This window comes from Oculina patagonica, chromosome 12 (assembly GCF_052425735.1).
Source record: "Oculina patagonica isolate OP01 chromosome 12, crgOcupat, whole genome shotgun sequence".
Lineage (NCBI taxonomy): Eukaryota > Metazoa > Cnidaria > Anthozoa > Scleractinia > Oculinidae > Oculina > Oculina patagonica.
The window spans coordinates 23,203,357-23,217,579 of record NC_135769.1 but is presented as its reverse complement, the minus strand read 5'-3'; the positions used below and the strand labels follow the sequence as shown (position 1 = coordinate 23,217,579).

Here is a 14,223-nt window from a genome sequence, read left to right as displayed (position 1 = left end):
GCATTCTGAGAGTCATTTTAACCCTCACTCTGCTATAAGGTGAACCTGTGTGGCCCATGCGCCACCCATCCCACCCCTCTGCCTATGGCTCTGAACAGTTTGTACAATGTTAACATTCATGTACCTTAATCTTACTTATCTTTCCCTTTTTTCAATATATAATTGAAGTATCTACAACCCCGGACAAAAAGTTTTGCCCTTTTGTTCTTTCCCAGCCTTTCCCTCCCCTATTCAATGTTGAGCGAAAAGCGATGTTATAGTACAAGATTGTAAAGTGAGGGACCAACATTGATAGTGGGGAATGAGGGGATGCTACAGCAGTACAGGAATGGCGATTGATAAATTGAATTCGAAACTCTCTCTAATCGGGCAAGTTTTTACAACCTTCCCAAGTCTGGGGTTGTAGTAAGCTGTAGTACGTATCCTATAGTGAATTCTCATTTCTTGTATTTTGTTCTTTCCTTTCCAGGTACTCTGTGAATGTTGGATCTGTATACAAGTTCAGCGATGCTGCCATTCTTTCATTTATTAACTCCCATCTCTCTGCCTGTACGTCCTTAGTGAGCTGCTTAATCGTGACTTATGTAACCAGGAAGAACTTAATCGTGACAGATCTTCTACAAGGCATCATGGTTGGTCTTGTAGGTATGCTTGGACATTAATTATCATGATAACAATATATCTATGCTTCTAAATGTCTTGAGAAAAACTCTCTGTCAATGAATTCGTGAGTAAAGTCACTGTTCAATGGAAATTAGAAAACTGCTCTCATTTTCAAACAATGACTGAATAACTTTCTCCGGGTATCTTATTGCACAATTAATAAAAAATAGATAACTTTGCTCGCACTATATAAAAAGAAAAAAAAAATTTAGAATAATAACAAAGTTGTAATATGTTCAAATATTAATCTAATGCATAGCCCTCATATTACTTTATTTCCAGCGTATATTTCCCTTTAGTTGTCTTTGTATTACTTTGTATATATTACATGACAAGTGTAAAATAAGTGTAAGTTATTTTATCTTAAGTTTTGTATGCAATTGGTCTGTAAGTAGCTGTATTGTTTACTTTTTTGTGATGTATTTTTTTGTGTGTGTGTGTGTGTTGCAATAATAATAATAAAAAAAAATAAAAAAAATTAATTATCATGATAATGCAGATACTAGTGACGTATGATAAATATTAGCAGTGGTCTGCCCCGACACTTCCCTCATAGTAATAGTTAATATTAAATTTTTAACTCATGGCGAGTTGCATTTTGCTTCTACACCAAAACAGATGCATACACTGGCACAACTCACAGAAATAAACAATCGTTATATTAAATAAGGAGATGTGGTGGCCTAAGTTAGTATTAACAGGTGAAGAGCCATGTATTATGGATATACTGTTAATAAACCATTATTATTATTATTATTGTTATTGTTGTTGTTATTATTATTATTATTATTATTATTATTATTATTATTATTATATTATTATTATTATATTATTATATTATTAATGGACAGCGTGCTGGACCGGATCCAGTGCTCTGGGTTCGAGACCTGGCCAGGGCACTGTGTTGTGTTCTTGGGCAAGACACTTTACTTTCATAGTGCCACTCTTCAACCAGGTGTATAAATGGGTATCAAGGAATTTAGTGCTGGTAGGTAATAATGCCATGGACTAGCATCCCATCTAGGGCGTGGTAGAAATGCTCCAAGTTGCTTAATGCTACAGAAACTGGGATACATGTAAGCTCTGGCAGTAGGGGCCACTTGGCTTGATGCATAGCTGAGTGGCAGTATTATAGGAGGGGGGCATTGGGGTCTGTAAGAAACCGAAAAACCGCACAAAAAATCATGCAAAACGAAAAACCGAAGTGAATTTCGATCAAAACCGAAAACTGAACATAACATTCCAAATTCCGAAACTCTAACCTAAAATTGAACCTCGAGATTTTGAAAGAAGGAAGAATGGAATTTTTTAAAGAGTCTTGACATTTTTGTTCATTAACATGCTAAATTACACTGCTCTAACTTGCATTTTAAACATAAAAGCAGGTTTTCTTTCTACCAGCATGATCTCAGAGAAACTGTAAAACAAATTGGAAAAACCGGAAACCAGAGCAAATACCAAACCCGAAAAACCGCTGGTATTTTTGCCAGAAACAAAACCCATATGCAAATAGAACGAAAACCCGAAAACCGAAGAAGACACCAAAACGGAAAAACCGTGGTTTTTTGTTGCGAAAACCGAAAAACCGATCTAAAAAATGGCCAAAACCGAGAAACCGAAAACCCCAAAGTCCCCCTCTTATAGAGGTGCCCATAAGGAGAGGTTCAACTGTAATATGACATAACATCTAAACAACTTTGTTTTCTTTTTCTCCTCTTGTACATCAGGTGTAAGTGCATCTTCTGGTTCAGTAGAGATGTGGGCGTCAGTGATAATTGGACTTGTTATAGGTCTCATATCATCTGTTGTCTCATGGTCCGTTCAGAAATACAAACCCTTATGGACCAGCACAGGGATGCATGATATCACATATGTCCATGGTATTCCTGGCATTCTTGCAGCAGTGGCAGGTAAAAATTGAAAAAATGACTTTAAACTTCAGCTGTTCATACTGTAAAGGTTTTTTGTGGAATCAATTCAATTCAGTGGGCTCATAATTCAATATAATATATAGAAGCGACAGATAATAAGGGGGGACTCCTATGTTTAAGGGAGATGTTCACTATCTAGAAAATTTGATTTAAACCCCAAAGGGAGACCAATTTGGGCGTAAGTCAAAGTTTATTTGGCCCTAAAGGATAGCATTCAAAAGCTGAAGCGCAAATAAGAAATAGAATAAAAAATAGGCAAGAATTCGCGACTGGAATTGAATTCTGACCAGAAAATGTTAAAAAATACCTTTTTTCAGAATCTCCGGGGGTCAGTGGGTTAAGTGTGTGCATGGGTGCACAATCGGGGCGAAAAAATCCTAGTTGTTTAGAGAGGTGGCTGTTATAAATATAACTGATGGTTTCAGTTGATTTTATATATTTACCAGATATTTACTGTGATTGTAACATTTATACAGCTGGTCTGTTCACAAAGTCTTCAAAAGATGTGACGAGTGCAGATGGCGCTTTCTACTCCAATGGTGCTCAGCTGGGTGTTCAGTTACTGGGCGTGGTCGTTACCGTCACGTGGTCTGTACTGTGGACGTATCTAATGACTTGGCTAATCAGATTAACTGTAAGTGAATTTGTTTCCTTTTCCGCTTAAATTTAATTTAACTAAAATTAATTTTTCTAAATACTTTCCAAACGTCAAGCCTTTTGGTATTTGGAAACGAAAAAGCTTCTGTACAAAAGATTTTTAAGAAAAAGTTGTGCTTTCAGTAGCCTCGTGTTACGTGTCTAGTATCTTTCTTAGTTTTAACGTTATTGGATGGTGAGGGTAAAAGGCGGGAAAATTGATAACACGTCAAAAAGACGCCAGTATAAAAACCTGCTTTATCAGTTTTTGTTTTAGATATTTTGGTATGTATAACTATTAATTCGTCGTTCTTTATATTCCAAAAACTAATAGTCCTGGATTACACATGTAATTGCTTTAATAGTAAGTAACAAAACATCTCCTTTTGTTTACAAAGTAGTCAAACCTTATAAGAGAAGAAGTTGTCTCGAAATATTTTTGCGTCTAATGATTGTAGAACAAGTCTAAACCAAATATTTTTGATGTTGCACTTCTAGTACACCCTTGGCTGACAATATTTTTTTTCTCAAAATGCACGACAAGCTACATGAAGGGGCTTCTTTTCTCTAAATCGTTCATTGGTTGTGTTTAACTTTTTGTTGTCTTTGTTCTAGGTTGGCTTAAACCTAGGCAATACAGATGAAGCTTTTGGCTCCTATGAGACCCCCAAAAGTTTACCGTCATCCGCTTTGGGCAAAGAAAAGGAGTCTCTTCACCGAAAGCTTTTCAAGGTCGTGGCTGCTGGGGATTTACAAGAGTTAGATGCCTTGGTTGCTAAACAAGTGTCTTTTGGTGTGCAGGACTTTGACAAACGAACACCACTGTAAGTGCAGTCGCGGAAATAAGTGTCAGTTTTGGCAAATCTTCATTGAAGCACTAGAGAAATTCTCGAACTACTTCATCCAATCAAAAACTAGTGCGAGCGCTCATGAGTACTCCGAAAGCAAACGCGGGTGCAATTACGTCATGTTGCTTAGCAACTCCTGGGGCGAAAACCACGGGCTCAGTCACTTCTCGGAGAAGTGATGTTGCCATCAACTGGTACTTGTTCCCCCGACTGAAGTGAAACACAAACGGTTTTTAAACTCTGCTTCATTCCCAGACCTCTCTCCTTAGCGGAGTGCGGCCAGCATAGGGCCTGCTGCAATCGGAAAACTCCGCGTTTCGCCGCCTAACCATCAAGCCCCGCGCTCCCTGTTTCCCGCCTTTCATCAACAAAATGCAACCGCGCATGAAGACGTGTCAGCTGTGAATTCTAAAAAATACTTCCCTTTCTTTTCTTTCCTTCTCTGTTTATACATTTGAATGCAATCGACACATAATAATTTTCAAATCGTGAAGTGAAAATTCCAGAGTAAGCATAATTCTATATGCCTTTTGGCATTTTTGCTTCGTATAGATCAAAGCAAGGATGCTAATAAATGTTGCGTTGACCAGCGGACTTTGTTTGTAGCTGTTGTAATGACTTCCCATTGTTTCTTAGTCACGTGGCCTCTATGCATGGGCATCTCCATTGCGTCAAATTCCTTCTACGACAGCCTGGTGTAGACATTCACGCGAGAGACCGCTGGAGAGCATCACCGCTGTCAGGTAAGAATAACTGACGTGTGCTGAGTACAGAAAAATTTTATTCTTCACTCACGTTTTGAGTTACAATCGCTTAGGTGTTGAACTTGCCGTTTATTCACTCCACCGCGCCACGAGGGCCGTTGAATGTTCGAAGGGGAGAAAATTACAGAGCAGCGACTCTGGAAAAGGCTGGTTCCCGATATTAAGCTATCTTGCTGAAACTGAACAGGGCGCTCTTATCAATTTTTACGTGATACACCAAGAAACGCCAAAACGTACGCTGAATATCATGAAAAACCGAGCAATACTGGTTTGATGTTGAAATGAGGTACTTGAAAATAACAAAAATCCATCGAGGAGGATGACCAACAGATGGAAGGATGAGATTGCATTACAATTTTGCCAATCTGAAAACGTGAAGCTCACTGCTCCACATCAACAAAGTTTTGATGACGGAGTGAAGTTAAGTCAAACTTGCTTGACAAGACAAGCAGAGGCGTTAAATCCAAAACTCTCCATAACACGCCTAATTATGATAGGTGTTTGCTCAAAGTTCACTGACTAAAAGAGAGAAACGTTTGACTCTTTTAATCGACTAGAGCATGGACCGTAACTTAATCGGTTAGGGTAATATAATACAGGGTCCCAAAGGGGTATAAAGCTCCAAAAACCCGCTCTAGGGCTCTGTGGTAAACGTTTTCAGAGCTCCACGCTGTAGCAAAATAGATATTAGGGCTCAAAGTTGCAGAGCAATGGTGCTCCAGGCTCTACAGTAGGGCGAGGAGACCTCCAAGACACCACCAGTCTTATCTGGGAGGCCATCTCGGTAAGCAATATGTTTGTAATTTAACATGTTTAGTTGTGGATGTGCGGCTAGTCAATTCAGACTCATTTCATTTCATCTCCCCTCCCCTCCCCATTTGGTTTCCTGAGAACAGTTTTCAGTTACAGTCCTGCCTGTAAATTTCCAGTGGTGTTTGTTTTGCAGAAGCTGTTCAGTATGGTCATGACCAAGTGGTGCAGTGTCTGTTACGTCACGGGGCTGGATGGTGTGAGGATGGAGTGGGAGACTTGCTGTGCAGCGCTGTTGGTAATATTGGAGGCTTCTTATATGAAGTATATTTTGCAATGACCTCGCAAGCCCAAACGCAAAAGAATTCAAAAGTGTGTGTTAATTGCCTTTCTTTAATTTTTCACTATTTCTTTCAATTCTGATCCTTGGAAGAATTATAATTTGGTTCAAAATCAAAGCTGCTTTGCGAGATGAAAATGAGGCAATTCCTGTGGCAATTCTGAAAGAATTAAAAGACAGTAGTTTATAAATTCTAGTCCTCCCATTTTCACTCGTCTCTCTGTGAGTTTTAAAAAACGATGTTTTTTTTTTTTCATTAAAGATCACCTAAAAATAACTCTCAATTCAAAAAAATAACTCAAATAAAAAGCAAAAACTTCCAGAGGGATTGGAATGAGTTCTGATCTGTGATTTATAGCGCGTTTTGTGGTAATGGTCGTTACAATGAAACCAAAGTAATTATGGATTATGCTATGCGGGATAAATTACTGTCTAGTGGAGAAGTGTCGACAAAACAAACTAAGCTTTTCACTGAATAGTGGGTTATCAGGTGGATAGCGTTATTCACTTTGACCAGTGAATCAGTCAGAATGGTTTTTGTTTCGCTCCTGATTGGTTGAAAAAAAAAAAACAACAGATATTTTCGCTGATTGGTTAGAATATGTTGCAAAAACTCCTTGGCCAATAACAGAGTTCAGTCAGAGGCATAAAACCAAGGTAAAGTCTGTGTCCGAGCCATGAGGCTCATACAGCCGGAGCTTATCCCGGTTTCCGTAGCATTAAGCGACTAGGAGTATTGCTACTCCCCCCTGGACGGGATGCTAGTCCATCGCAGGGTTACCCCCCAGCAGTAAATTCGCCGGTACCCATTTGTACACCTGGGTTGGAGAGAGGCACTATGAGAGTAAAGTGTCTTGCCAAGAACACAACGTAGCGCCCCGGCCAGGCCTCGAACCCGGGCCGTTCGACTCGGAGGCGAGCGCGCTAACCATTAGGCCACCGCGCCTCCCACAAAAACAATTTTAGCCACAGGGTATGAGAGTCGATCCCGGGTCGCACGCTTTAGAACGCAGACCTGTACCACTGAGCCAAAACACGAATTTACTTTCTTGGTCAATTTAAAACTGGACTTATTTCGTGATTGTTATTTTCCTTTTCTAAGTGAAAAACGATGCGGAGGAGCTTCAGCGTCTTGTGTCACTGGGCGTGGATGTTAATGCACCAAACTCTGACGGGAGCACCGCTCTTCATGTTGCAGCCACTGTGGGCAGTCGAGGAGTTGTGCAATACCTCACTGATCACAGGGCCGATATCAATGCTGTCGACTCGTTAGGAAATACGCCTTTGAATGTAAGTAGGTTAGTGATAATGACAGTTTAAAGATGATTTCCAGTCCGTACTGTGCAGACTCAGGGTTTGTTTTCATTTTTGTTTTGAATTCGTTGAAACGTTTCACTTCGGTGATAGCGTACATGAAGTTTTTTAGTTCGCCATTACGGATCGTTTCGTTTAACAATTCACGATGAGCTAAAACGTCCGTTTGAAATACCATCGAGCTTCTTTTAATCGTTATTATTGTTTTGCAAGGATATCTGGCGTTAATAATGAAGAAAAAGGTAAGTTTTGTCCCGGAATTTTTATTTTTGCTAGTAAACATTCTTCTGTTTGTGAGACTCGCAAACATTGCAGGCGGAGATTGCGCAGTACGGACTGGAAATCATCTTTAAAGGGGCACTGTCACGGGGATTTTAATGCTTTTCGGTAAAAAGTACTAAATTTAGCGAATAGGTCTTCTCGTACATAAAAATGCACCTAGTACATCAAGATTGAGCTGAGATTTAAAGTAAATTGTTGTTGAAGAAAGAAGGGAGCCATAATAACTTTTAGGGGAGACTGGGCATGACCGCGTCGGAGTAAGACGTGCCCACCAAAGCTCCGCATGCCTTTGCGAGTTTATTGATGTTTTTTGGTCGTATTTTATGGAATCTCAAAAAAGGAAGGAGAGATCTAGAGTAACCAGCAACTCAAGCATAGAAAGCAGAGATAGTGAGACGTCATCTCCGGTAGATAAAAAGAAGAGAAGTGAGTTTGGCGAAGACGAAGACGTAGGCGAAGCTCTAAACATGTCGGTCAGTGATAATATACAGCAAATTTTGGAAAGGCTGGGTAAACTGGACACGCTTGAGACCCTGTTAACGAAATCTTTGGCGAAGCTTGAAAAGCTAGAGTCTCGCGTAAATGAATTGGACCTAAAAGTCGAAACATTAGAAGTTAAATGCCGCGGCCATGATAAATCACTCGGAGAGGTGAAAGCAAGCGCGGAATTCATTAATCAGCAATTCGAACAAAACAAGAGCTTATTTAACGCCAAAACCTTAGAAGATTTCAAGAAGCAAGAGTCAAAAGTTCACCAACTCAGCAAAGAGCTGCTGTATATGGAGGCGTACTCGAGAAGAGAAAATCTAATTATCACGGGCGTGCCAGAAGTTCAAGACGCTACCGAAGACACCCTCCAAGTGTTACAAGATTTCATGGCGAACGAATTATATGTCACCGATACAGCTAACATCGATTTCCAGCGAGTTCATCGCCTGGGCAAGCCGAGAAATAAAGGTCCGAGAGCCATCATCGCGCGTTTTCTCAAATACCCGGACAAAGAACGAATTCTTTCGCTGGGAAAGCACCTGCGTGATAAAGATTTCTCCATGTTCAATGATTACCCTGAAGAAATCCAAACATCTCGGAAACGACAACTTAAGAAGCTCAAGGACGCAAAAAAGGATGGGAAAAGGGCTTCCTTCAGCAAAAGCAGGCCTGACATGTTATACATCGATGGGATGTTTTTCCCTGAATAAACTGGAACTGAACTGAACATTATCTCAGGCTGTAAGCCTAAATGGTTCCGTAGAACCATCTTCAAACTTTCTAATTGTAGCCATAAGAGTTTAACATCTTCATATCGACCACTTAGTATTCTTTATGAGGCTGCAGGGGCTTTATATGTACGGTGTATCTTTCCTTTTCTGCTTCCGAAAGATCACACAAGAGGTAAGCTTTGGCTTTTTTCGCTTATTTATTTATTTTTCTCTCGTTATTTACCATCCAGAGAATGTTTCTAAGTTTTAATTTAATTTACATATACTGCAATTTTTTCCGTATGGTAATTTTTTGGTATTTTTTCACTGGGCATTATACTAAAGGTGCGGTAAATACTGATAGCAATAATTACATTGTTATTGTTCCCTTCGGCTAGGTTCTTTTGTTCGGTGACTTTGTTTTGTATGGGTCATTTTAATAGCAAAAATTAATGATGTCTATGACAGATTTTAAACTTGTTTCTTTAAATGTGCGAGGCTTGCGTTCTTTAAACAAAAGAAAGGCAATATTGATGTGGCTTGTAAAACAGAAAGCGGATATTGCTTTCCTTCAGGAAACGTATAGCTCGAGTGAAGATGAAAATTTTTGGAATACGCAGTGGAAGGGCAAAATGATATTTTCACACGGCTCAAATCATAGTAAGGGCACTTTAGTGTTAATAAAACAAGGGCTAGATTTTGAGCAGAAATCCGTATTTTGCGATCCGAACGGTCGGTTCATCATTTTAGAAGCTGTGGTACAAGATACCCCATTTTTGTTTGTAAACATCTACGCACCAAACAAAATTCACGAACAGGAAGCTTTCTTCCAAAAGATTGAAAGAAAACTTGATAGCTACGAATTTGACCCAAACAGTAAAATCGTCATAGGAGGTGATTTTAACATTTTCTTTGACGAAGATTTGGATTGTCAAGATGGTCACCCAAAGATTAAACAGAAAAGTGTGAAAATTGTTAAGTACATCATGTTAGCCAACGAGTTAATTGATATTTGGAGAATTCATCACCCAGAAAAAAAGCGTTTCACATGGAGAAAACCAAATTCTACAATTCAACGTAGATTGGACTTTTGGTTAATAAGTAATTCGACTCAAGAGGATATTTTTTCCACCGATATCATCCCGGCAATAAAAACTGACCACTCGGCTATCACTTTGAATTTTAAAAAGATCGTAGAACATAAACCGGGCCCCTCTTACTGGAAGTTTAACTCAAGCCTTGTTGACGATCGTGAATATACCGATCTTATTAAGAATTCATACCCAAACTGGTTAGAAGAGTACAAGGACATAACCAGCAAACGCCTTCTCTGGGATATAATTAAGTACAGAATACGAAAAGAAACAATTTCATTTAGCAAGCAAAAGGCAAAAGAGCGCCGAGACAAGTTATTTGAACTAGAAAAAGAAGTCAAAAGATGGCAGGAAATATGCGATGAAACTCCCACTACCGAAAACTTCACTGGTCTGGAGGAAACGCGAATTAAATATGAATCAGCTTATGACTACGTCACACAAGGTGCTATAATTCGATCTCGCGTCCGATGGTTCGAAAAAGGGGAAAAAAATAATAGCTATTTCTTAAGACTTGAAAACCAAAACAATAGCTCTTCTTGTATTAGAAAATTAAAATTGGATGATGACAGAGTTACTACTGATCCTTCAGAAATTCTGGATCAGCTTAAATTATTTTATTCAGATTTGTACCAAGATCATGGCTCTAACACTGATGGGGATGTAGCTGCCAGATTCCTACACAATCCTTCTATACCCAAGTTAAACAAAGAAACAAAGGAAAAATGCGAAGGAAGACTTACATACAACGAATGTTATCGCTCGCTCCTTACTTTTCAAACTGGGAAAGCCCCTGGCAATGACGGTCTGACAGCTGAGTTCTATAAGGCCTTTTGGCCACTCCTGGGTAATCTTGTAGTGGACTGTCTCAATGAAGCCTATGAGTGTGGTGAACTTTCAACTTTTCAGAAAATGGCCATAATTAAATTGATAGAAAAGAAGGGAAAAGATAAAATGTATATTAAAAACTGGAGGCCGATCTCTCTCCTAAATGTGGATGTCAAGATTGCATGAAAATCAATGCGCCTATGTTAAGGGCCGATCAATCTTTGATAGCACCAGAATAATAGATGATATTATGTTTTATACCAAAGAAAATAATTTATCGGGTCTTCTTCTAGCTATTGATTTCGAAAAGGCTTTCGATTCTCTGGATTGGACCTTCTTAAATAAGGCCTTGTCAGCCTTCAATTTCGGTCAATCCTTTATTAAATGGGTCAACACCTTTTACTCTAATATCCAAAGTTGCGTCATGAATAACGGCTTTTCTTCTGTTCATTTTGACGTAATGCGCGGGGTGAGACAGGGCGATCCACTATCCCCCTATCTTTTTATTATTGCTCTAGAAACATTAGCTATATATATAAGAGGCAGCGATGAGATTAAAGGTATTAAGCTTCGGGATGAACATGATGTTAAATTAACTGCATTTGCTGACGATATGGCGACATTTTTGAAAGACGATCAGTCCGCTGACAACCTCTTGAAAGTACTGAACGATTTCGGTCTGTGCTCCGGCCTCAAGCTAAATAAGAGCAAGTTAGAAGCCTGTTATCTGGGTACTTCTTCCCCTACTGATTTTAATATTAACGTGGACATCAAGAGCTGTATTGAAATATGAGGTATCTTTTTCTCGTATAATAAAAAGAAAGCAGCAAAATCAAACTTTGAATCAATCTTGGATTCTTTGAAAAAGAAACTTAATTTATGGAAATGGAGGAATTTTACTGTTTTAGGCAGGATCCAAATTGTCAAAACATTTGCTATCTCGAAGTTTCTATATCGTGCATCACAGTTACCTCTCTCGAATGAAATAATTAAGAGTGCCAACAAAATTATTTTTGATTTTATATGGAATGGAAAGGACAAAGTCAAAAGACGTGCTCTAATAAATAACATCGAAAATGGGGGGCTTAAAATGATACACTTGGAATCTCTTATTCAAGCGCAGAAAATGTCTTTTTTTAAACGCTATGTGGACCCGGAATACGCTGCTGACTGGAAACGTGTCTTGGATACACTTTTAAAGCAGGTCGGAGGCCCTTATCTCTTGAAGTGTAACTTTAGTCTTAATGGTCTTCCTGTAAAAGTGAGCCCTTTTTACGCTGAATGCTTGACGTTATGGTCTAAATTCAACACGTCGACCTCGCCTGATCAAGTCGAGGATATTTTGAATGAGATAGTGTGGAATAACAAGAACGTACTCGTTAACAAGAAATCATGTTATTACTCGGATTTGGTTGAAGTTGGCATACATAGAATCTGCGATATGGTTAAGGCCAAGGGTAGCTTTTATACGTGGTCGGATTTGCAGCTTAAAGGTCTTCAGTCCAAAAATTTCCTCTTTTGGCACGGATTAATAGACGCTATTCCTATCAATTGGAAAAAAGAGCTGAAATCAAACACGCTCCCGCATATTCCCCCTTTCGACCCTCTTGAGTATGCGTTGGTGCTAAATTCTGCAAAAGTTTCTGTATCAGAAATCAATACCAAAAAGTTGTACGAAGCACAGGTGTCTGATCTACGTGAAATCCCTACAGCACAATCTAGATTTAATGAAATGCTTCCCGATTCTGAGCTAGTGTGGAAAAAAAAATTATAGTTTGCCCTTCCAAGTCGCGTTAGATACATATACCAGAGATTTTCAGTATAAAATTTTGAACAGAATCCTATTTACTAATGCAAAATTAAGCAAGCTTAAACTAGTTGATTCTCCTTTATGTACTTTCTGTGGCAATGACGAGGAAACCCCTGAACATCTCTTTGTATTTTGCCAATCCTCTAGAGCTTTCTGGAAAGAAATCTCTAGCTGGTTACGTAAATGCGGTATCGATACGCTTCCTGATTTAACCAATCAAGTTAATATTATGTTTGGTTTGTTTGATGCCAAGAGCCACTTTATGCTCTTGAATCATATCGTGTTAATAGCAAAGCAGACCATCTTTTTCTGCAGACGAAAATCCATTGCTCCAAGCCTTATTATCTTCCTTGCACACCTCAAAAAGATTTTCAAAATAGAGGAATACCTTGCCAAAGAAAAGAACGAATTAAATCTGCACCTTGAGAAATGGGAAATACTTTTAGAAACACTAAGTTGAAATTATCAGTTTTAATTTGCTTCTGCAGCCACCCCCCCCCCCCTTTTTTTTCTTTTTTTCTTTATTTATTTACTTATTTATCTACCTTTTAACTTATATATTTTTTTTTTTGTTACTTTATTTAATTACTTTTAAAAATCTGTAAAACTGGAAAAAATTAATAAAATATAAAAAAAAAATAATAACTTTTAGGTGTTTTTCCAGTCCTAATTGCAAAAGGACAAAACTTGAAAAAATCAGCCTGACTTTTCAAGTCGAGATCTAAAGTTCCTGATGGTATCACAATAGTATCACTTGTTTATCGCTTCTGTACACTTGTATGGTGATTTTTAACAAAATTGGACCACTATTCCTAGTTCCCATATGTCTTTAGGCTCTTGAGTTTTTTAAGTGAAACTGGTGACAGTGTGCCTTTAAGTCTACCGATTTGCCGTTTACAAGAAAACCAACGTACAGTACCTACTGTTGTGGGAGGGCATAGCTGTAGTGATTTCTTTTACACCATCTATAGCGAACACAGACTGCCACTTTAGGTGGAGTATTTTTGTTTTTAATTATAGCGTAATTGAAGCTAGTGCTTGAAAATAAACTTGTTATACTTAACTGGCGATAAACCGTTTAGCGATAAATAAAATCTAATTGTTGTACTATGTTAGGAGTTTTGTTTTTTCGAATAAACTCTAGGTTACTATTCATAAAAAAAGATGATATTCAAACCAGCTCAAAGCTATTACATTGTATGTATTTTATGTATTTTTGTGTGTATTTTTTACAGTTTAGTAGTCTTAAATGACGTATCGAGCGAAAGCTTTTTACAAATTCGCTTTAATTCGTCAACTAGATATACCAATTATTTTTTCATAAGGAGAAATTACTTAAATATAATGGTTGTGTTGATCTTTGTATTTTCCAGTACTCAGACATGCACGAACATCGCGCGGTCAGCCAGTTACTGGAGACACTGGGCGCTAGGCGGCTATCACATCATTACAGCATGCATGAGATCTGTGAAGTGGCCAGCACAGGCAACCTACAGATGCTGAGACACATGGTGCATAATGGAGCCACAGTATGCTACAGAGATTTTAACAAACGAACACCGCTGTAAGTTATTTAAAGACATTCCGTGTTTGTCGTGGTCACGGTGTTAAACTAGGTTTCGGTCTTTTTCCTTTTATTTATGAGCTTAAGCACAGACGTTTTTGATTCAGTCATGTTTTATATAATTATAGGGGCGTGCTGCTGGTTATGAAGTTTGAATTGAACCCCTCAAGGATAGCCACCTTGGCGTTGCGTGGCTTAAG

General features: G+C 38.6%; 1 protein-coding gene across 5 annotated transcripts in view; it reads left to right on the top strand.

The window, feature by feature from the left end:
• LOC144632254 (uncharacterized) overlaps window positions 1–14,223 on the top strand; it is a 50,160-nt gene that overhangs the window by 14,648 nt on the left and 21,289 nt on the right. For all 5 annotated transcript variants that reach the window (XM_078490853.1, XM_078490851.1, XM_078490854.1 and 2 more), the window contains exons 7-14: window positions 470–645; window positions 2,391–2,573; window positions 3,071–3,228; window positions 3,846–4,054; window positions 4,715–4,821; window positions 5,789–5,890; window positions 7,035–7,222; window positions 13,833–14,023. In XM_078490853.1, coding sequence (XP_078346979.1) covers window positions 470–645; window positions 2,391–2,573; window positions 3,071–3,228; window positions 3,846–4,054; window positions 4,715–4,821; window positions 5,789–5,890; window positions 7,035–7,222; window positions 13,833–14,023 — 1,314 coding nt within the window. The remainder of the gene's footprint in view (window positions 1–469; window positions 646–2,390; window positions 2,574–3,070; window positions 3,229–3,845; window positions 4,055–4,714; window positions 4,822–5,788; window positions 5,891–7,034; window positions 7,223–13,832; window positions 14,024–14,223) is intronic.